The sequence below is a fragment of the Ochotona curzoniae genome, unplaced genomic scaffold (genome assembly GCF_017591425.1).
Source record: "Ochotona curzoniae isolate NIBS_2020 unplaced genomic scaffold, NIBS_Ocur_1.0 contig_3520, whole genome shotgun sequence".
NCBI lineage: Eukaryota > Metazoa > Chordata > Mammalia > Lagomorpha > Ochotonidae > Ochotona > Ochotona curzoniae.
In genome coordinates this window covers 6,229,370-6,252,026 of record NW_024465894.1, presented here as the reverse complement: position 1 = coordinate 6,252,026, position 22,657 = coordinate 6,229,370, and the positions used below count along the sequence as shown (strand labels likewise).

The following is a 22,657-nucleotide window of genomic DNA, read 5'->3' as shown; positions in this document are numbered from 1 at the left end:
TCCCTTAGCTGTAACATGGGCACGTAAGCCCTCCACTCACGAGGGTCTCTGGGAGGAAGTAATGAGATGAGAGAGGTGAAAGTGATTTTGCAGTTAGGGGATCCTGAGAATTCTCCCTGCAAAGATAGCCAAGAGGGCCAAGCCCAGAAACGTGTGTTCTGGTTCCAGGTCAGCTTCCTGCAGCAGCTGAGACAAATCAACTTTTCTCTCTCATTGCATCTATTTCCTCATTGGCAAAACGAGGACAGTAAAACCTGGCCTGCCTATTTCTCGGGATCGTGCTGATAGAGGGAAATAGCCCTGGGAAAGCAGTGTTGGCCAATAGCTGTTATTTAGCGACTGTCCCAGGGAGCGCAGGTGTGTACGACCATCAGGCTTCAGCCGCTGCAGACACGGTGCACAGAGCAGCTAGACCACGTGAGGAAGTGGCTGCGGCACAGCCCTGCCCATTTCTGCAGCCCCAGGAGCCCCAGGTCCCAATCCAGCAAAGCCAAATCGACGGTGTCTCGACCACCACGTCCTCGCTCCTCGGTTTGTGGCAGATATCACTAATCCACTGCAGCATTTTTCCCTGCTCAGCCACAACCAGATCTCAGACTCCTCAATACGCTCCTCCAACCAGAGCCAACAAATCAGACGTGACATGAGAGAAAAAAGTGACCTGCTACCAGTCTGAGACCAGGACCAGTGCTGGTATCTGCCTCGTCTCTGCCTGCTCTTGTGCCTGGCAAAGGGCCAGGTACGCGTTAGGTGCAATACTTGTTCATGGAATGAAAAGTAGCTATTTCTTCTTCCATCGCCTGCAGGGCGCTATATAAAGTAGGTGCTAATGTTTGCTGAGTTGAGGGGGACCCATGTTTGCAGTCCTCTGGAGCCAAGCACACTAGACGCCCTTCCTAGAACGGGTGCTAATAAACATTTGTGGATTGAATTCAATTACTTATCTTTACATCCCCTGCAGTGCCCAGAATAAAGTAGTGGCTAATAAATGTGTGCTGAATTAAATTTCTCATTTCCGTGTCCTCAATAGTGCCAAGAATCGTGTCTTATACACAGCTGGCATTAAAAAGGAGGTGGAGTTGAGCCCCTCTCATGGTCCATCAGGGAGTCAGGGGCTGACACCTTAGGGACCACGCAGGTCAACTCCCCTGTCCCTTGCCGGTTACACACAGCCTGTGAAGTCTCTTTCTGCTGCTGACTTCCGAAGCTCTGTCTCTAAGCCTGGTCTCTTCTGGGGTCCAGACTCATAAATCCACCTGCCCCCTCAACGTCTCCACTCGGGTTTCCAGTAGACATCTCAATCTTAATGTGCCTGGCTACAAACTCTCGGCATACTCTGCCAACTTGCCTTGGCTGCCATGCTCCCCTCGTGTTTGTGGCAGCTCTGACCACGTCCACCTGCCCAGGCCTGACTTCAGACACCTCTCATTGCCTCTCTCCGTCTCGGTGTGCAGCCCCTGAACAAAGCCTGCTGGCTGCACCACCAACACACACAAACGCGCTCTGCTTGTCACCTCCAACCATCCAAGCCACCACCACCTGTTCCTCACTCACCTCCTCACTTCCAGTCTTGGCCCCTGCAGTCCATCTTCAACATGGCAGTCAACAAGTCACTTTTTCAAGCTATCAACAGGGTGCATATCAGTCCTGTGCTCCCCACTCACTCAGCATTCACCTGCAAACCTTCGGATGGTGCCAGGTCCCGTGTGATCCAGCTTCCAGGGCCCCCTCTGGGATATGTGGTTGCTGTCCCTGTCACTCATCCCTCCTCGGCCCCCTACACCTGCTCACTCTTTCTCAAGCATGACTGTCACACTGTGCCTCAGGGCCTCTGCACCTGCTGTCCCCTCTGGTTGCAACAGCCTTTCTGCTCCAAGTGTGCCCACCTGCTGTCCCCTCCCCTCCCAGCCAGCCGGCTGCACCAGCAGCACCTGGGGATTTGTTGGAAATGCAAACAATTCCAACAGCCCAGACTTCCCCAGTCAGAGATCGTGAGGGGGGAAGAGCAGCAGTGTGTGTTTTAACAAAGTCCTCCAGGTAATTTAGATGCACAACACAGCTTGAAAACCACTGCCTGGTGTAGCTTGCTGCTTTCCTCCCTTTCGATCTTGGTCCAAGCAACTGTTTTGAAAAAAAGAGGCCTGAGGCCAGCATGCCTGTTGCTGTGAGAGCACCGCTCTGCTTCCAGTCCAACTCCCTACTAATGTGCCTGGAAGGGCATCAGGGGATGGTCCAGTTGCTTGGGCCCCTCCCGCTCATTGGGGAGATCCTGGATGGAGCTCTAGTTCTCAGCTTCAGACCAGCCCAGTTCCAGCCATTATGACCATCTGGAGAGTGAACTAGCAGATGGGAGATCTCTCTCTCCCTGTAACTCTGCCCTTCAAGAAACAGATTTTTTGTAAAATAAATAATTTTTATAATTTTCTATAATAAATAAATTTATAATTTTAAGATTTTTTTATAATAAATAAATAAACTCTACAATGCACCTTCTCCCATCATTTCCAGTACTCTCCTTCTGGCAAGCATTCCCACCGCTAGGCATGTGGCACATTTGTTCCTTTTATTTCCTGTCTCTCTGTTCTAGAACACAGATCTCCCAAGAACTCCCGGGCCTGAATTAGTGCCCAGCACACAGTGGAGCCCCTTCCTGAGTATCAGGAAGACCCCTCAAGGCTTCGAGAGGGGTAGGAGAGGTTATGGAGGGTGGGGCAGGACTCCCAACTGGGGAGCCCAGGATGCGCTGGGGCCCAGAGTAGCTGGCGAGCCCCTCCTCCAAAGCGCGTATGCCTCCTCATGCCCCCGGCACACTTCCCTCTGCTTTTAAGCTGTGAGTGCTTTAATTTGCCAGTGCTGCTGCCTTTCATGTCCCGAGCTGCGTCCCCACTCCCTCTGATCTCCGAAGCTGCCCAGACCCGGAGCTGCTTGTCGGCCCCGCCCTCCGCGCCCCAGATCAGGAGGCTCAGTAATTGTGACTGATTTTCAAAGCTGCCCAGACTCCTCGGCAAGCGCCCTAGCGTCGCATCCGCTTCTGTCTCAGAAAGTTGCTCAAATGAAATAAACGAATGTCATTTCAGTCTCTTTCCCTCCCCATCCCGGGCTCCCCAGATTGGCTGAATGGAGCTTCCCAGTCATCTGCCTTTTCCCTGGAATGGAATGTGAGAGCCAGCTGGGGTGGGGGAATGGCTTTATCTCCCACCTTGGGTGAGCCTCTGCCCTACCCTTGGTCTCAGTTTCCCCATTTGGAAAACAAGGACCTTTTCCATTCCAACAGTCAGGGGGCTGAGCCCTGCTATTGGTTCTGACCCTTAGGTGCTATGGGCCCGGGGCTATGTCTTCCCTCTGAGTCTTGGTGACCTCAGCCACTTAGTGGGATTGCCTAGGTCAGACCTGCCACCCTCAGAGCCTCCCAGATCATGCAGCGACACTGGGAGCCACCGTGGTGGGTGCAGCTCCTCCTCCCTCCCCCAAGAGACTCTGTCCCCAGCTACTTTGTACAGTGCAACAGAGGACAGGGTCAAAAGTGCACATGGGCCCAGGCCACCTCTTCACCATGGCCTCAGGCCTCCTTCTCTTGTTTCAACTCAGCTACCTTCCTAGCCTTTCCATGCAGGAATGTACCAGTCAGTTTTGGGTAAAGAGAGACCGCACCATGTTTTCTTAAGACATAGTATAAGTCACATACCTCTCATGGCCCACTGTCCCTCTGAGGTCCAGTGTCCCCACCTGCACAGCTGGTTACTAAGTTCTGGCGGGCCACTCAGGGACACCCTCGGCTGCCCAGGAAGTCCTAACCGAGCGTGTCTACCATCCCTCCACCCTCTTTCTCCCAGCTTGTCTCTTCCTGCCTCAGCAATGGAATTTGCACCCATGGAATGGCTTAGGCCCAAATCCCAACAAGTCATCCTTGAATTTTCCTTCTTACACCTCACACCAACCCATCAGCAGGTGCTTGTAGCTCCACTTTCCCCAAACATCCCCAGGTTGACCGTATTCCAGCACCTCCACGGGTACCACATCCCCAGCCACCACCTGTTCTTCACAGAACACGAGACCTCCTTCCAACTGTGTCACATCGAGTCATTTTCCTCTGCAACATCCTGGACTTTCTTTCTAGACTTCTTGCCTATGGTTCTCCGGGCTGCATGATCTGAGCACTTCGCGACTTTTGTTTGGGAGGAAAAGGGAGACCCTAGGTTCTTCGTGCATGTTGTTCCCTCCACCTGGAATGATCTTCCCCCTGGGCCCACACCCTCGCTTTCCTCTGGTCTTTGCTTCAGTGTCTCCTTCACAGAGAGACCTAGGTGGACTAACATTCTACTTGGTCACCTGTTTGTCATCTGCCCTCCTTAGCCAGAACGGGTCCTTCATGAACACGGGGAGTTTTGTCTTTCACCACTGGGATCCTAGGGTCTAGCAACAAGTAGGTACTCAACACATGTCCATTAAATAAATGAACACATACACTCAAGTAGACACAGGACACATCACATGCAAGAAAGTGCCCCTGACACAGCTGCACACACATGTGGGACCAAGCACACATGTACACCGGGCCACTCCTAACCTTAGTGGGTGCCTGAGCTCACCTGTGGATCCTATGTTTCCCAAGCTGGGACAGGAGGATGCAGTACCATCTTTCCCACCCCTCTGCAGAGGATCAATGACTCTCTCCCAGCAGCCATTGCTCAATCCCCTGGGAGAATGTCTCCTGCCACCCTGCTGCCCAGTCCCCAGCCCACCTGTGGGTGAGAGCTCAGCCACGCTGCCGATATAGGGGCCGTGCAGGAAACGAGGCTCGCTGTCATTGATATCCTGCACCTTGATGATGAACTCAGACTCAGGCTCCAGCAAGCGGTTGGTGGCACGGTCCCGGGCTTGGGCTCGCAGCGTGTAGAAAGTTTTCTGCTCGCGGTCCAGGCGTTCCATGGCGTGGATGTCACCCGTCAGCTCGTCGATCAAAAAGATGGTCCCGGCGCCCTCGCCTGAGATGGTATACTTGATGGCCCCATCTCCCTCATCCGAGTCTGAGTGGATCTAGAGGAGCAGAGAGAAGCAGGTGCAGGCTGGGGTGGGGGCAGCTGCTCTTGGCCTGTTCCCTAGCCGGCTCTTCTATGAGAGCCCCTCCCATCTTCACGGGAACCCCTGAGCCTCAGAAGCCACTCACCTCAGCCCTGGCTGCACTACCTCTGCCCTTGGGTGTCCATCAGTCCAGTCCTCCTTGGCTCTCGCTGCTCCAACCCTGTCCCTGGAATGTGCCTTCCACACTCCCTGCCTCCACTCTTTCCATCTCCCCATGGCTGCTACAAATAAGTCCAGAGGGGACCTGGTGTGATGGTTCAATTGGTTCATTTTCCTCCTGCAAGTGCTGGGATCCCACATAGGTGCCAGTTCATGGCCAGGCTGCTCCACTTCCCATCCATTTCTCTGCTTGTGGTCTGGGAAAGCAGTAGAGGATGGCCTAAAGCCTTGGGACCCTGCACCCGCACGGGAGACTCAGAGGAAGCTCCTGCTTCCTGGCTTCAGATCAGCTCAGCTCCAGTCATTGTGGTCACTTGGGGTGTGAACCAGTGGATGAAAGAACTTTCTCTTCTCTCTATAAATCTGCCTTTCCAATAAAAATAAATCATAAAAATATATATATGCTCAGAGCCACCTCTTCAGCTCTCTCTCCTTGGCCACCCATGGCCCCCAGGTCCTTGCCTAGTGACTCTTGACCTTATTTCTCTACCAATGGAAGGTCACCGCCCCCTACAAGGTGTGGCCAAAAACCGCCTCCTCCAGAAAGCCTGTCGGAATCTACCAATACTAATCCCCTCTCTAGGATCTCTCAGGGCATCAAGCTGTTGTCATTATCACGTTCATGTCATTATCATGTTCAGTCATGGAGGATTGTTGTAGCCGGCGTTTCAGAAACATGAACGTGCATGCAAATCACCTGGGATCTTGTTAAAATGCAGCTTCTGTCTTGAAAGGGAGAGGGAGAGCTCGGCGTCTGCACATATAACAAGCTCCCTTGCTGCTTGCCCCTGACCTTCCCATGAATTACAGGTGCTCATCTCCCCCAGCTCCAAACCTCAAGAGGCTCTCGGGGGGCATCACATCCACCTTAGAAGATGGTGCGCCAGGCTCAGAATGTGGCACATGGCAGATTGCAAGAGCACCCACTGTGTGCCAGGCAGAGCACCTAGTGTGTGTCAGGCATGCTCACCAAGCAGCGATTATTTATTTATTATTTGAAAGTCAGAGTCACATAGGGAGAGGGGGAGATGGAACTCTGTCTCCCATTAGTTGCAATACCAAGAGCTGGACCAGGCTGAAATCAGGAGCCAGAAGCTTCATCTATGCCTCCCACATGGGTGGCCTGGGCTCAAAACCATCCTCTGATGCTTTCCCGGGCCACAAGGAGGAAGCTGGATGCGAAGTAGAACAGCCGGGACATGAACTGGCACCCATACAGGATGCTGGGTCCCCAGTTGGCAGCTTTTCTTGCTTTGCCAAACCCCAGTCCCAGGAGTCTTTCTTCAAATACTCTTTTACAGTAAACTTGCTATTTGCGTTTTACTCATTTTTTTCCCTCCTTTTCCTACCGAGGATCCCTGATGTGGGATGATCCCTCAAGGCCAGAGCCGTGGAGGAGTGGTCTGAGCTGCACCATTCACCTGAGTGTCCTCGGATAAGTCACTGCCCCTCTCCAGGTGACAGTCACCTCTGCCGTCACATGGCAACCAAGACAGCATCTCTGGGAGGGATGGAGGAGCTCGCTAAAGTGAGAACCCATGTGAGACCTCGGTGGCCACTGGCACCAACCACAGCACTGCCCACAGAGCGACGCTGCAGTGCAGCCCTGGCTGGGCCAGGCAGGGACCTTCTAGCTGCACCCGAGGGGCCCCAAGTTGGGGTGAGGGAGAGGACAGAGATTGCATCCTGCAGGTGTGAGGGTCTCCCACTACTTCACGACCAGCCCGGCTCCGTCAGTGGCGGTCAGCCCTGCCTGGACATAAGTGCCCAGAATATAGCAGCCATTGCTATTGTACTCTTGGGTTATATTCTCACTACATGGTAGCTGTGTAGAACTGGGATTTAATCCAGGCTGTTTTCACCACACTGAGTTCTTCCGGGTCAGGAACCAGCTCTTGCAAACAGACACATCCGAGCCCTTAGTGGCTGATGGCCCAATCTCCAAGTCAGGCCTGAGTGGAGGACAGTGCACCCTGAGGGAGCAGTGTGAGCAGGTCCCTGCACCCCCTGCTGCAGAGGTAACGGGGAGCAGATGAGAGACTCTCAAAAGCCTCTTTTGGATCAGGGTGCTGTGGCCACTCTCCGTCTACCACATGATCCTGAGCTGGAGAACAGGTGCAGACCAAGTGGTCAGGAGGGGACAGAGACGCGCCCCTGGCCATGCAGGAGAAGCTGGGGTGTAAATTCTGCCGATGGAACTTTGTGTCTGAGAGGTGGATTATAGAAGTGCCATTTGGAAGATTGAATGGCCCATAAACATTTTCATATTTCATTAGCCGATTAATGGGCATCTCTCTCTTTTTGGCGACTCTGCTGATTCTCAGCAGAAATTGCGGGGAGTGAAGGGAGGCGGCTGTGGAACCTTCCCGGGTCCCCGTCCTGTTATAGATTGCCCCAATTAATGCCCGTCTTGGGCTCCACTGAGGAGCCTCCTTCCTGTCCAGTTACTGTTAATAGATTTCTCATAAGTGGCTGCATTGTAAAAACCTCATAACTCAGTTTAATGCCCCCAATAAAATTATCTCAGGATGTCGGCCCTGAATCACTGGCAGCCGGGGACAGAGGACCTGCCCATCTCTCGCCTTTGCTATTTACGCTGGGCCAGGGGAAGGTGAACTGGGACAAGGGGATCCCTTGCCTCCTGGGCGCGGAGCCGCCCCCTACTTCCCAGGCAGGGCAGGGCTGTCCGCTAAAGTCTCTGAACATACCTGAGCATCATGGATCAGTAGGTGCCGAGTAGAGGGCATGTGCTTCAAGAGTTATCATTATGTCAGCCTTTGCCATCGCCCTGGGGGACATTAGCATTCCCATTTCTCAGATGTGAGAGCTGAGACCCAGAGGGATGAGGGCATCAGCTCTGCCATGCAGCCAAGCTCCGGACTCTGCTGCTCGCTGATGCTGGGACCTCAGGCAGGCTGCTGACCTGAGACACCAGTGCAAGTTCGCCCAGCGACAGGTGTGAGGTGACTACTGAGAGCAGCTTTGCCATGACGCCACAGGGTGTTAGCAGCTCTTTCCTTTCCTCTTCAGTGCCTTGGGTTTGCATATATCCGTGCAGCCCCTGACATTTTAAGTCAGATTTGGACAGGGCTCACTAATCAGGGAGGGGTGGGGAGAGGGGAGTGGGCCTGGCAGTGACATCATCAGGTTCCAGGCGTCTGGTCTCTGGGGAGCCAGGAGTAAAAGGGTTTGCAGCTGCAGATGCAGGCTGCCCACTGGGCCTGCCTGAACTCCTGGTTCTGGCACGGGGAAGATGTATACTTGGCTCTCAAACCTCTCAGCTGTGGGCAGGGGCCGGAGTTCTGGGCTCTGGTTCTGTGAACACCTGCTATGCGAGATAAGCATCACAGGCCGAGTGTTGAGAGCTGGCTTGATTTGGGGAAATACGGGACTGTAGCCCCATTTTCCAGGTGAAAAGAATGCTACAGCTTGGCACCTTGGCAGCCACTGGGACTCTGGTGGAAGAGGGAGCAAGGAGGAAGGAGAGGCTTGGGAAAGGGGGTGGCCAATCTTTGTACCCAGCGGGCTTCCCCTCTCAGAATTCCCATTGCATCATTGAGGGAAAAAAGCCTCAAATGGCCAATCAGGAGATTCGGTCACCAGGGGCTGTTGAGGTTGCTTCTGTCTATTTTTCATCTCTGCTCGGGGCTCATTTTGCTGCCCACGGATGCTGGAGGCTTAGGACATGTGGCAGCTCTTGGCACATTACGGGTACTCAGAGCCACTGGGTTGCTTCTCCCTTTCCTGACCCAGGCCCAGGATAGCCTGTGGGGTCAGCCAGTTCATTCAGCCCATTTCCTGAGGCAAGAACCTTGAACAAAATCCTAGCACCTTGGAAATCCAGGGGCTATTATGCAACACCTTCTTGTCTCTCAGAGTCAGTCTCCTCCTCCAGGTAGCCCTCTTGAATGCCCTATAGGATGCCTCGCCCCATTCTGTGCCCCTTACACCTGGCCCTGTATCCCATGCTCCCTTGGAACATCTCAGAGTTGCCTCTCTGAGTCCACGGGGAATAGGCCCAAATTTGCTTCATCTCTAACTCCCTGTGTCCGCACACACTAGGGGTCCTGACAAGGCCTGCAGGGAAGACACCGGGTAGGGAGATCTGGACATGTGCACGTGCGTGTGTGCACCAGTGTGAAATGGCAAGATCCTATGTTCTATTTCCCCTGCACCCACACAGGGCCCAGCAGCAAGCCTCCTGTGTACATGATGAGACATGTGACCGTGTTTGGAATTCCCCGACTGGCTCCAGGCTTTCTGGAGGCCTCAGTCACTCTGCTCAAACCAGGCTCATGGGGCACCTGCCACGCTCCAGGTACAGAGACCATTATCTCATGAAGACCTTGTAATCTAAGGTCATTCTCTTCCATTGCACAGTTTAGCAAACTGAGATCCAGAGAGGATCCACAGCTAACCTGAGACAGACCCCTGACAACATGGTCAGGGTTCTTTCCATTACATCAAGTGAGGCCGAGCTGGGAGGGGCCGGTCCTTCTTGTCCCCCGCCCCCTGGCCACACCCCAGCCCGCGATCATAAACAAAGGGGAAAACCCTGTGCGCGATGGCTTCTCATCCCAGGGGGCTGAAACGCGGGCTTTACGAGGCCATTAATTACTTCCTCCTAATTAAATCAAAATCAAATGCGAGCAGAGGTACGTTTTCCTTATTAAAGACAATTAAACGGACAGCATGGCTACGCAAATAAAACGAGCCCAGGATTTAAACGGAAAGCAAATCAAATAAAAAGCCTCCCCCAGAATGTGCGGGGTCTGTCTGCGCCTGTGCTACTCGTAAACCAGGAGTTCATCAATTTTCTTTAAATATTAGCAACTTAATTAAATCTGCTTTCCTCCCCGCTTTAATCCTGCCATATATCTAAAATAGATCTCACCACCCACAGGAGCCGGTCCTAAGTGCTGACCCCATAAGTCTATGTTAAAAAAAAAAATTTAAAAATCCTACAAAATCCACATTCAACTGACAGAAGCCTCGGGGGAAATTACAGTTAGGAAAAGGGATTAGTCAAGGGACCCAGATTTTATGGAAATGCTGGGGGTGGGGGTGTTGCTTTGAGGGTGGGTGTTGTAAGAAGGGGCGAGGGCGGGCCATGCCAAAGGGGCAGGGCTGGGGAGGAAGCTGGGGGAGGGGGCTTTGGCGACAGTGACGACCACAGGGGGCTCGGCAGTTCCTGTGGGTGCCGACAGGAACCTGGCGGTGAGTGATGGAAGAGGCGGCTGTAAAATAGGTTACCGTTGGGCGCCCGGGGTTCACTGGTGCTGGTGCTGTTGCTAAGCTACCTTTGGAATCCGACAAGGACGGATGCTCTGTGCGGCTCCCTGGAGTGGGGGCGGGGAGGGGGGGTACCAGGAAGCAGTGAATTAACTGAGAAGTCCTTTCTCCCTGAAGAGTGAGAGAGTGTGGCAGGAATGCGTGTGTGTATGTGTGCACACATGTGTGTGTTCAGTCCTTGTGCACACGCGGGGCTCGGCTGAAAACAACACAGGTGGCCCTTGGACAGCTAGAATCCCATTCCTGGGGTGCAGAGTGGGCCATCGGCCACCTCCCCTCACTTGGTGGTCAGGAACCAGGAGAGCAGGTGGCCAAGGCCTTTGGGGGTAAAGGGGAGCAGTGTGTGAATGGGGAACCTTTTTAAAGCCAAGGGCCACTGGAGGGTGTTTATAACATCATTCACAGGCCATTCAAGATGATCAACTTAAAAATTAGCCTACTACGGATTTATTGAATTTTGAGTCTTGCCTACAGAGGCCACGGCAGAGCCAGCGCAGAAGTTTTCTCACTCAGCCTATGAGCAGAACATTCTCCATCCCCTGGAGAGGGGTACATTCAAGATGCTGGGTGTATGGGGCCAGACTTAGAACCACAAAAGCTGTTGCCTGGCGGTTATGGAGCCCGGTGCTACCTTGGGCTCTCAGCCTGCCCCAACTTGCTGAATTCAGCATGGCCCTTTGAGGTGGCTCTCAACACACAAAAAGCAAGGCCAGACAGTGAAGGCGGCCACAGCAGCAGAGCAGGACTGAAGCCCAGGCAGTCTTGTTCTGGGCGGCTCCTGCACCACTCACACCAGTTCTACAAGAAAGTGGGAATCAGCCAAACCTTGGCAGAGATGCCAGCTTGTTCCTCCCTGCAGGGATGCTTTGTGCGAGGCCTCTGGGAGAAGGTCAGGAGGAGGAAAAGCCCCCCACACATACCTGGTACCATGCTGGGATCCCTGCAGTGGGCACAGAGCCCATGACAGGAACCCTAGTTTTTCAGGTTGGTCCTACATGGCATGATCTTCCTGGTCTCTGGATGTCAGTCTCATTTCACAGCAAAGGGGTGTGGCAAGACCTTCCCATCACCCGAAGCCTGTGGCTCCAGGAGACGAGGGCGGGACTGGGCTCCTGCCCCAGAGATGACAATGTCACCATCAGTGACCTGGGTTCTGCCACCAGGCAGCCGGATGGTCTGAACTAGGGCCCTGGACCTGTGCGAGCTCCACTGTCAAGTCCTCGGTGTGCTCAGCACGGCAGGGAGCATCGCTCAGGAGCACAGCTTACAGGGTCTGCAGCAGAGAAAACCCAGGTTTCCTGCAGGGTGGGTGGACCCAGGCTGACATCTGAACATTGCCCTTGGTCGAGGGTCCTGACCCCTAAGCCTCAGGGCTGCCCTGACCTCCAATTCTCAGGTTCCCGTGAGCACACAGGAAGTCCTGTGTTGGGCCTCCCATCTACCACCAGTGGCTGACACGGATGTCTGAACAGCAGTCACAGAACTGTGCCTGGGACCCACCCCACTGCCACGCCTTACAGAACCCTCTACTCTACCACAGCTGCCTACTGGTCTCGGAAAAGCCCAACCTCTTTCAGTCTCCAAGACTCCGCATGGGCTATACTCTCTTCTCTACCAGCCCAACAAACAAACTCTTACTCATACCTCAAAACTCAGGTCAGGCGTGCCCTCCTCTGCAAAGCCAGCCAAGGGACACACTGGGGGGTGGGAGGAGGGAGGACCGTGCCCTAAATGGCAGAAGCCTGGCCTTCCACACCTGCATCCCCAACATCATCCAAGAGGCTCAGAGATCGAGCGGATGTGGGAAAGACCTTCTCAGCTCCTGACACTTCTTCTAAGGCACCAATTGCCAGCCAGGTCAACAGGCATTCACTCAGAGTTCACTTGTTCATTCAACGCCATTTGTGAGCAAGGTCTGCACTAAGCCCTGGGGTGGGAATCGGCGCGCAGAGCAAGCCCGATCTGATAGCAAAGATGCACATCAATTGCACAATCAAGCAAACACATGCACAATGGAAGTGCTACGAGGGAGACTCCCCCAGGCACCCAGCAAGGGCACCTGTCTGGCCTGGTGGTCAAGGAGGGCTTCTCTGAGGAGGAGGCATTTGAACGGAGGCATGGGAACAGTGGTGAGAGAGTGTATGGGGCATTGAAAAGATTGCAGCAGGACTTTGTGGGACATCAGAGGGACAGTAAGGCTCAACATCCCTCTCCTCTGAGGAGGTGGGGCTGCAGGAGTTGGGGGGGGCAGAGGTTGGAGATGAGGTTGGAAGAGGAGCCCAGTCTCTGCAGGAAACAGGATGGAATTTGGACCTGAGCCCAGGGAGGAGGGAAGGCGACGAAGCCCGTTTGGAGCAGAGTGACCAGGATTCGTGTGTAGACACGCCGGGATCTGTCACAGTGTTTCTATCCGCAAATGCATCTCACTCCACCACACGCGGCGCTGCTCACCTGCAGTTCTCTAAAATGAGAAGGAGCCGAGGGCCACCGTGGGGGATGGTTTCCTGACCACTCGGATGTCCCTGTCCAGAGAGCAGCAGGCAAGAGGTGCCAGGGCTGGTATTTAAACGCCACGGGACTGGGCTCTCTCAATCGGGCAGTGCGTGTCCCTCTTACCTTGCCCACGTACAGGGGCTCCGTGCCCGTGTACTCTTCCACCACGAAGAACTGGTTCCACACCCAGCCGCGCTTGACGCGGCCCGCGCCCAGTGCACCATCCTGCTTCACCCCAGACGACGAAGGCGCGGGGGTACCCGCCGCCCACAGGCGCCCCAGTAGTGGCGGCGGCGGCGGCGGCAGCAGCAGCAGTAGCAGCAGCAGCAGCAGCAGCGCAGGCGACAACGTGGCTCCGGCCCAGCGTCCCCTGCCGTCGGGCCTCATGCTTGGGCTGCGCGGGCCCGGGCCCAGGAGCATGGACGGGAGGTACCCGGGCGCCGCCGCTGGGTCGCACGGCGAAGTGGTGCCGTGTCACATGGTGGACAAGTCCGCAGCCCTGCGCATCGTCCCGCGGCGGGGGCGCCCGGCTGGAGGCGGCGGGGGCGCGGCCACACCCCAGGCATGGACAACGCCAGGGGTTCCCTGCCCACGACCCCCTTGCCGCACCGCGAACCAGGTTACCAGGTAGCCCTTTGGCGGTTCTGGAGGCCTCGGTGTGCCATAGTCCCTGCACAGAGCGGCTGTGGGTGGGGGCCCGCCGGTCCGGGACTAGAGGCTGTTCTGATCCATGTGGGGCCTGCAAAAAAAGAGAGAAAGCATCAGAGGGGTGCTCAGGTGCAGGGAGCCAGTGCTGCGCCCAGCCCTGCAGGTGCTCTGGGATGCCTACTCCAGTGGTCATGCCTGGCACTGGACCAGGCTGGGTAGATACAAGGGTGACCACCATGGGCCCTGATCTTGCAGGTGGCCCCCCACCCCAGTGGCTCCCCACCTCCTCCACTTCACCACCCCAGTTCCCTCTCAGTGGTCCAGTCTCAAAACCTATGCATACAGGGACAGGGGCCTGGCCGGTTCTCTCATTGTCCCTCTGGCTGGCAGCCTCACTGGCCCAGCCTCGCCGAAATCTTCCATTTTGAATGCTCCCACACCGAGATTTCCAGAGCACCCCTTCCACAGCCACGCCCACCTTCCAAGTGCCTGGAGTCCAGCTCCCAGCTGCCATGGCAGCTCCTGCCTCTCCTAGCAGCCCAGGGAGCCCCTGAGTGCCCAGGACCTGGCTTGGAGGCACACTGTGTGGCTCTGGGCAGGGGCACAGCCTCTCTGAGCCAGCAGAACCAGCAGCCCCACATTGCCCCAGGGTCCATCCATCGCTTTCCCTCCCTCCATCAGGCCCTGCTTTCAGCAAGAAAGGATCGGAGGGACTAATGCCTACTCAAGCCGTGATGATGACTAATGGCTTAATGTGGGTGTTTACAGGGGACAGCCATGCCGCTGTAATGGAGGAATTTCGGGCACAGGAGGAGCGAGTGGAGGTGAGGGGGTGCAGTCTCGTTCCTCCCCCACAGCTTCCACTCTGCTCTAGGTGGGGTCTGGATGTCGAGAGGGAGGGAGAGGAGTGGTGGTTGGGGGAGATGATGAGAACCCAGCTGGGAACAGCCTAGACACCTGTTGGTTCTCTGTGTGTGGAAATGGGAGACCCATGGGCTCAGGAAAGTGAGTGGGCACAGATGTTTGGAAGGGGGACAAGGCTGAGAAACAATCAGGGCTGCCTTTTTAAAAAAGATTTATTTATTTGTATCGGAAAGACAGAAACACAGAGAGAAAGATCTTCCATCCGCTGGTTCACTCCCCAAGTGGCCGCAACAGCTGAAGCTAAGCCGATCCGAAGGCAGGAGCCAGGAGTCTCTCTTGGGTCTCCCACATGGGTGCAGGGTCCCAAGGCTTTGGGCTGTCCTCTGCTGCTTCCCCAGGCCACAGGCAGGGAGCTGGATAGAGCAGCCCAGACATGGGATCCTGGTGCATGCAAGGTAAGAATTTAGCCACTAGGCTATTGCTGTGGGCCCAGGACTGTGGGCCCAGGACTGCTTCTTAGAAGGAGTGCACAGAGGAAAGAGGGCACCTGCAGGCTGGGGTGTCCTGACAATTTGGGGAGCTAAGTGGAAACTGGAGGTTGTGTGATGGACAGCGGCTGATGGACTCGTCCCTGGCACTAATTGGTGGAGACAAAGGGGCCAAATCTCTAGGGGAGAAGGATATCAGGTCACGCCTTGGGCCCAGTGTCTCCGTGAGCCGTCAGTGAGCACGAGTGGTGGCTCCAAAAGTGAGTGTTTTATACCCATTCTGCAGATGCCTGGCTTCCCAGGACTTTTCCTCAGTGGTGGCTCCAGAATTTTTTAAAAAGTGTTTTATTTTAAATTGTGTTTATCTTCATTTCATTTGAAAGGCAGAGAAACAGAGCGAGCATCAACCTGCTGCTTCAATTCCTAAACCTGGCTAGAGCTGGACGTGGCTGCAGCCAGGAGCCGGGAGCTCCCTCCAGGTCTCCCATGTGGGTGGCAGGGACCTTGAGCCATCACCTGCTGCCTCCCAGGGTGGAAGTGAGTCAGAACTAGAACCCAAGATATTTGTGAAAAGCATGCATTCCGACGAGACACCAAAGCCAAGACCGGTGCCTGTCCTGGAAACGCTTTATGGAGGGGGGTTGCGGGATAAAGTGGAGTGCTGGGGGGGTGGGGTGTGAAGTTGCGTTTCTGGGGCGTGAGAACAGGAAGATGTTAGCAGTCTGGAGGGAAGAATGGAAGGGAAGTGAAGCTGGGTGAGCCTGCCTCGAGCCCCCAGAGGTCCCTCCTGACCCCTTACCCCAGGACTGGACGCAGAGATGGGCCCCGCCCTGCTGGCCTTGCTCCACTCCCTGCAAGCTGTGCTTCGCCCCTGGGGACCCGGCTTTGATGACTCGCATTACGGCCTGGCTGGTCGTAATGAGGCTGGAGTTATGGGTGAGGGGGAGGCGCCGCTCTGCAGCCTTCATTTCCTGGAGCTTATGACTTCCCTGTGAACACGGTGGCGGGAACGGCTCCCCCAGGCAGTGCCAGGCCACCTCGCAGCCCTGCAGAGAGGCCGGGGGAGGGAACGTTCAGAGCAGGCTTGGGCTCTGCGGATGGGGTGCGGGGAGAGCCCCCAGTGGCCGCAACAGCTGCTGTTGCTCTGCCGACTACTCTCCTCACTCCTGCCTTGTCTGGGTTTCCTGGTTGATAAAACCTTCTTAGAGAGAAGGCAAGAGAGGGGCAACCTGAAATTCATTCATTCATCAAGCACTCGTGCCTACTACAAGTGGGGAAGGAGTGGGGAGGGAGCATGGCATTTCATTCATTCCTTCAACACACTCTAAGCCTGCAAAATGCCATCATTTATTCAGCCACGCACCAGGTGAGAGACGCATCTTTCTCTGATTCTCCATTTACTTTTCCACATTAGTTCCCAGCGCCACTCCGTGCCCAGCCCTGTGCTGGGCATTGTGCACACAGCAATCAGCAAAGTAAAAACCTGGTCCTCGTGGATCCCACCTCCTGGTGAAGAGGGCAGAGGATAAGGGGAAGAAGCCACAGTGGCATGCCAAGAGGTGGAGGGTGTGCAGAAACATAAAGCAGGGAATGAAGAACAGGACATCAGGGAGGGCCTCTCAGAGGGGGCGGCATTTGGCTGAGTCTGGATGGATGAGAGGTGGGGCTGTGAGACATTGGATGCCAAAGCACAGGAAGGATCCAGAGGTGTGGACTTTGGGGGTGGTGAGGGGCAAAGGACAGCCCGGACCAAAGGCTTTAGAGTATGGGATGCTCCAAGTGGGATAGCGCTCTCTGGACCCAGCCCAGGTCCGGGCATATCCTGTGCTGTGACTGTGGGGCTGCTCCCCAGCCCTCCCGCCTGCACCTGAGCCTTCAGGCCCCAGCCACCAGCTCCTCCCTCGCGTGCTGGCTAACTGCCCTGGACCCCAGCCAAGTCTGCACAGCCTTAGCACAGCCCTGCCAGGGCTGCTGCAGGCACGGGGCCTCCTCATGCCTTCACTTTCATTTCCTCCCGTTCCAGCACCTTTCCTGGTAGGTGTCAACCTTGGGGCTCCCCAGCTCAACAGGCAACAGGTACACCTACCCTCCTGGGTAGAAAGGGGGTTTCCTGTGAGACCCAGGGCGTGGAGGCTGTCTTCTGCAGGCTGCAGGTCTCAGCCCAGTACATAGAGCTGTTTAATCCTAATGGAGATTAAGAACTGAGCCCTGGCCTGCTGTGGCTCACGCTGGCCTCTCCTGTCCACTCCTTAGTCCTGCTTCCCATCAGCCATGTGCCTGCCCCTCATCGTGGGGCCTCCTCTATGCATGCAGTTTTTGTGTGTATGCAGTCACGTGTGTGTCTGATGCACCTTCATGTGCTGCACACACAAACGTGAGTTGAAAAAGAAAAAAGTGGAGGGCCTGGTATGATGGCTCAGTTGGTTAAGTACTCCCCTTGTATATGCCAGGATCCCATATGGATGCCAGTTCATGCCTTGGCTGTTCCACTTCCCATCCAGCTCCCAGCTTGTGGCCTGGGAAAGCAGTAGAGGATGATCCAGGACCATGGGACCCTTGCACCTGCATGGAAAACCTAGAAGAGGCTCCTAGCTTCAGATTGGCTCAGCTGTAGCCACTGGGGAATCAGAGAATGGAAGAGTATTCTGTCTTTCCTTCTTTCTGTAGATATACTTTTCCAATAAAATAAATAAATATTTAAAAGAAAGAAAGAGAGAAAGAGAGAAAGAAAGAAAGAAAGAAAGAAAGAAAGAAAGAAAGAAAGAAAGAAAGAAAGAAAGAAAGAAGAGAAAAGAAAAGGAAAGGAAAGAAAAGAAAGGAAAAGAAAAGAAAGGAAAAGAAAGAAAGGAATTGAGGTGGAGTCCCGACTCTGGCCAGGGGGTACCTCCAACAGCCAACAGACACCATGATGGCTGGCTGTGCTAAGACCGGACTGCCACTGTGGTCCAGCGTAGGTGGTAGGTCAGAGGTGATCAGCCAGTGAAGTGGGACCAGCAGAGTGGTGCTCAATCTTGGGCCTGCTGCTTCTGGGGCCAGCTGTGAAGGAGCCAGTGGCGTCTCGTGAGCTCACTCGTCCTTGTACCTGCTGCTGTGCTGTGACACCCTCATCAGATGTCCCTGCTGGGCCCTTGAACTTTCCTGGCTCTGGAATCGTGAACCAACCGACATTCTGACCCAGTCTCAGCTACAGAAAATGGACCGGGATGGAGTCAGAGGCTGGTCAAGTGCTCGCACCGGCACAGAGCAGGCACAAGACACGGCAACTTCTGGAGTGGGGGATTTGCTATCTGTGTATCTATCATCATTATTATCATAAATGATAATTTACACAGGGTGGTCAGGGAAGACTGCCATGAAAGTGACATCAGAACAGAGAACTGTGGTTGGGAAAGCAGAAGATGGCCCAAGGGCTTGGGAGCTTGCAGCCACATGGGAGACCTAGGCAAAGTCCCCATAGCCCCCGTAGCCCAGGCCCTGCCCTGCCCACTCATTGCCTGCACCTGAAGCTGTGGGAAGAAGAGAACAGTCCTACCCTGGGCAGTGCTTACCTGTCTCCCAGCTCCCTTAGAGCCCCAGGGGGAGACTGCTGGCCATGCTCCTGCTGCCTGGCACAGAGCAGGAGGGGCCATGCACAAAGGACCCAGTTCTGGGTCCTGCATTGACACCAACCCCTGCAAAAGCAGAGTGGAGAGACCTGGGGGCCAGGATCCCCCCTCCTTTGGCTATTAGAATGTGGTGTGGTCCTGGGCCTTCAGGGGGACTCTGGAGACCAGCTGGTCCCTGCAGTGGCGAAGCATTTCCACGTGCACCAAGGGGGAGATTGGGCTGGTGAGCAGGTAGAGACTTCATTCAATCATTCACTCTGCAAGCCCATAGAGAGCCTTCCCTAGGGAGCAGATAGTGCAACGGAGCCACAAAGACACAACGCCTCCCCTTCATTCAGTCTAGGCGGGGCCTCTCCTGTGTGCCGATTCTAGGAGCAAGTACTGACCTCCCTCTGCAGGCCCAGCCCTGTGAATTAAAATACAGACACACTCACAGATGAGTAGGAGAGACCAGAATTTAAGACAATCTAAGAAACAATGACAACAAGAAAAGGGGAAGTCTGGGAAACTCCCACACAGACCTGCAGGGAGAAGGAACTGCCAAACAGCTGAGTACCCTGGAGGGCTGCCTGGAGGAGGGGGGCCTTGGTGCTGATCTTTGACAAGCAAGGAGGATGTGGATACCAGAGATTGGGTAGGACGTCAGAAGAAGAAAGAGCGTGAGCAGAGAAAACCTCAGGGCATGCGTGGGAACAGAGCCCAGCCTGGTCTGACTGGGTTTATGGGGTGTGAAAAAGCGTGATGAGAAACACAGACAAGGCTGACTGAGAACAGCCAATTTCCACCCATCCTTCTCTCTCGGGATCAGTCCCTGCCCTGTGAACCCTGCTGAGCCTAAACCAGCAGCAGCCCTTCCCCTCTCCCTGCAGGCTTAGGATGCCTATCGTAGCATGATTCCAGATGATGGCAGAACCAGGAGTATCTCCTGGGAAATTCCTGGGAAACTTTCTGACTCTTCAAAAAAAGAAAAAAAAAAAGTGTCTTAAGGAAAAGCTTTCTGCATCCTACATGTGTGCGTAGGTAATGGCCGGAGCAGTAGCAGCCTTTCTGGGCTGGTGAAGGGCACAACACCAAGAGATCTGCTAAGGAAACATGCACACCTGGTCCTTGGTGATGCTGTAGACCACTGAGTTGACCCACTTGGTGTCGTGCACCTGGGTCCAGCCCTCGCTCCTCCAGACTCTCGGATTCCCTCCTCTGAACTGTCTCAGACGCACCTGGCAGGTGTCGGCTGTGACAGCAGGACTTCTGAAGGACAAAGATCCACTCCTTCCCCCAGAGCCAAACTTCAGGTGATGGGGTGGGGTGGATTGGGTCAGGTTTGCTGCAGACCGAAGCCAGCACTGCTGACTGCCCATGGCTCCTCCCCTGCCCCAGACACCACATGGTGTCCTTCTGGCTCTGGGCTGGGGGGCAGCACATCCTCTCTCTGTTCTCCAGTGTGCTGGCGACACCGCTGCCAAGGCTGTGTGACTGCCAGCTCCAGCCCTCCAGACTCTATTCATCATCTGGCGGTCTCCCTGGGGACAGGGAGAGTTCCTTGTCCAGCCCCACCCTCCACCCACGGATCCCTTGTTTGTCTCCGGGTCTCTCCCTCAGCCAAGGCCAAGAAGAGGATCTGGGCGTAGCAGGGAGCACAGGAACTTTTGTAAGGCCCCTGGGGTTCCTCCCCACACCTCTTCCCCAAACCCTCCCCATTCCTCCCTGCCCCTGTCTTGGGGGGATGCATAAGTTCATATTCTGGGAACCTAGGACCTCCAGAGCCAAAGTCAGACCAGGATTTGAGTTCCAGATGGGAGACTTGGCCACTATGGGTTCCCTGTCTCTGATACTCAGTTTGCACATCTGAAAAATGGTAATAATCCCACTGGCCTCTCCGGCCCTGTGTAAGATGATGCACGTGTAGGTGCATGGCCTTTGGCAGCGCCTCAAATCTTCGCGAATGTGATGATCACGCAGAGCAACCTTGCTTGTGTTTGCAATCAGGTGACAAATGCTGCTGGTGCCCTTTACTCCCAGCACCCCATGGGTGCCCCAAGGGTCCCTTGCACTCATACGACTCTTCAACAATAGCTATTGGAGCGCACCATGCACCCTGATCTGAGAACGCCAAAAACCCTAGGGGCCAAGGTCAGCTGCCACCTGCTGCAGGCCAGTGGGTAAAGGGCTCATTCATTTATGCCCTTGGTCTGGCACATCCGGCTTATAAGTGCCCTCTCTCCATGCCTGCCTGGCTCCTGGGTCTGCCAGTGGGAGCGATGCCTGGCAGGCTGGCTCCTGTCTGCCCCGTCCTGGTCCCGAGGAGGGCATTGTGCCCGCTGGATCCAACTCAGGGTTCCCTGTGCTTGGCTGCTGCCTTCTCCCTAGGGAGGAGAGAGCTATTTCCAGCTGCTCCGGGCTATCCCCTGGGGACCTAGAGGATCCTGTGTAATGCAGGGCGAGGTGGGGGCAGGGCAGGGCACCCTGTGTCGGCTCTCCTCCTGATGCCCTCTGTTTCTGGGTATTATCCTGCCCCAGAGCCCGCCGGGTCCTGCCTCAGTGCATGCATGTATGTGCCTGCAGTGCTGACAGAGCAGGCAGGTGCAGCTCACACATGCCCTGTGTTCCAGCACTGAGAATGAGGCCCTGCACATAGTGGGTGCTCAGAAGGGTAAGGCAAAGGACCGCAGAAGGGCTGAGCTCCTGGACTGTTCCTGGAGCCTGGGATGGAAGGGAATGCACATGTCTGAGCGAGTCTGTATGCAGGTTCAGATGTTCTGAGGCTTTGGGGCTGTGGAACTGAGTGAGGGTTGGGGAGAGGGGAGGGGCGTGGCTGGGGCGTGCGTGCACACACGCGTACACACACACACACACACACACACACACACACACACACACACACACACTGGGCTCATTGACTGCATTGGCAGCGGCTGATCTGCCTCGCTCCTGCCTCCACCCACGCTGAGTATTACCTAGAAGAACCCAGGCGGTTCTCCCCCACAAGCCCTCTTGCTCCCTCCCTCCTTCCCATTGCAGCCCAGACGCTGTAGAAACAGCGACTCTCAGGCTCAGCGCCCCCAGCACTGCCTCCTGATGTGGGTGTCAGCATTTCTTCCCTATTCTCAGACTGATAAACAGAGGCACAAAGCGGCCGTGGGACCTACCTGGGGTTGTACAACTGGGATGCAGTGCAGCCTGGATTTGGCCTCTGAGCCTTGGTGGCAGCTGTCCCTACGGCCAGGAATGCTCTTCCCTTGGTGCCTGACACTTGCACCTGACCCACCATGCCGACTCTGTCCCCCAGCTTCTTTCTCCTCCCTGCCATCAGCATCCCTCTCCCCCCATTGCCAGAAGCTCACAGAGACTGAGCCCACCGTCCAATACCCATTACTGCCTTTCAGCCACACTCAGAGCTGGGCCCAGAGTGGACACTGGTGCCTATGAGTGGATGGAGTGAGTGGATGAGGCTGGACTGAAGGACACAGGAAAGGATTCCCTGGCTAGTGCCATGCCTCCTCCTCCTGGATGGCTTTTTCAGGTTCCACCTGCTCGGACCCTTTCTTCCGCATGCATTCATGTATATACATGTATGTGTGTATGTGTGTGCACGTGTGTGCATGTTGTTACATGTAGTAATCCAACCATCATCTCACAAGCAAAGATGCAGTTACCAAATGGGTTGAGTCCTACCAGGTACGGGGCAGCTCCACACTGCTTGCACATGTAAGCTTTCCTTGTTTTTCCGACTGTATTTATTCATTTAACTTCATTTGGGAGCCACTGGGATGTCCAGGAGTTGGGTGTGTTGAGAGCAGAGCCAAGACTCCAGCTCAGGCACTCCCAGCCAGATGTGGACGGCTTCCTCACCCTTTCCCAGCTGTGGGCCCCCCCACCTCACTGGGAACGGGTGAGGCCCGTCAGGGTCTGTCCCCTGGGGCAGGCTTTTTGAGCTGAAAACTGGGGCAGGCAGAGGGTTGGGGGGATGTTTCTGGAAACGCTAAGCCAGACTTAGGGTGCTGAAGGGTGAGGGGTGATGAGGGGCTG

At 55.2% G+C, this 22,657-nt stretch overlaps 1 protein-coding gene across 1 annotated transcript in view; it reads right to left on the bottom strand.

Annotated features, from left to right (window-relative positions):
- CDH22 (cadherin 22) overlaps positions 1 to 13,509 on the bottom strand; it is a 60,685-nt gene extending 47,176 nt beyond the window's left edge. Inside the window, exons 1-2 of the mRNA XM_040981061.1 lie at positions 13,150 to 13,509; positions 4,743 to 5,037 (exon numbers count right to left, since the gene is read on the bottom strand). Coding sequence (XP_040836995.1) covers positions 4,743 to 5,037; positions 13,150 to 13,446 — 592 coding nt within the window. The 5' untranslated portion in view covers positions 13,447 to 13,509. The remainder of the gene's footprint in view (positions 1 to 4,742; positions 5,038 to 13,149) is intronic.
- Positions 13,510 to 22,657: the final 9,148 nt, after the last annotated feature.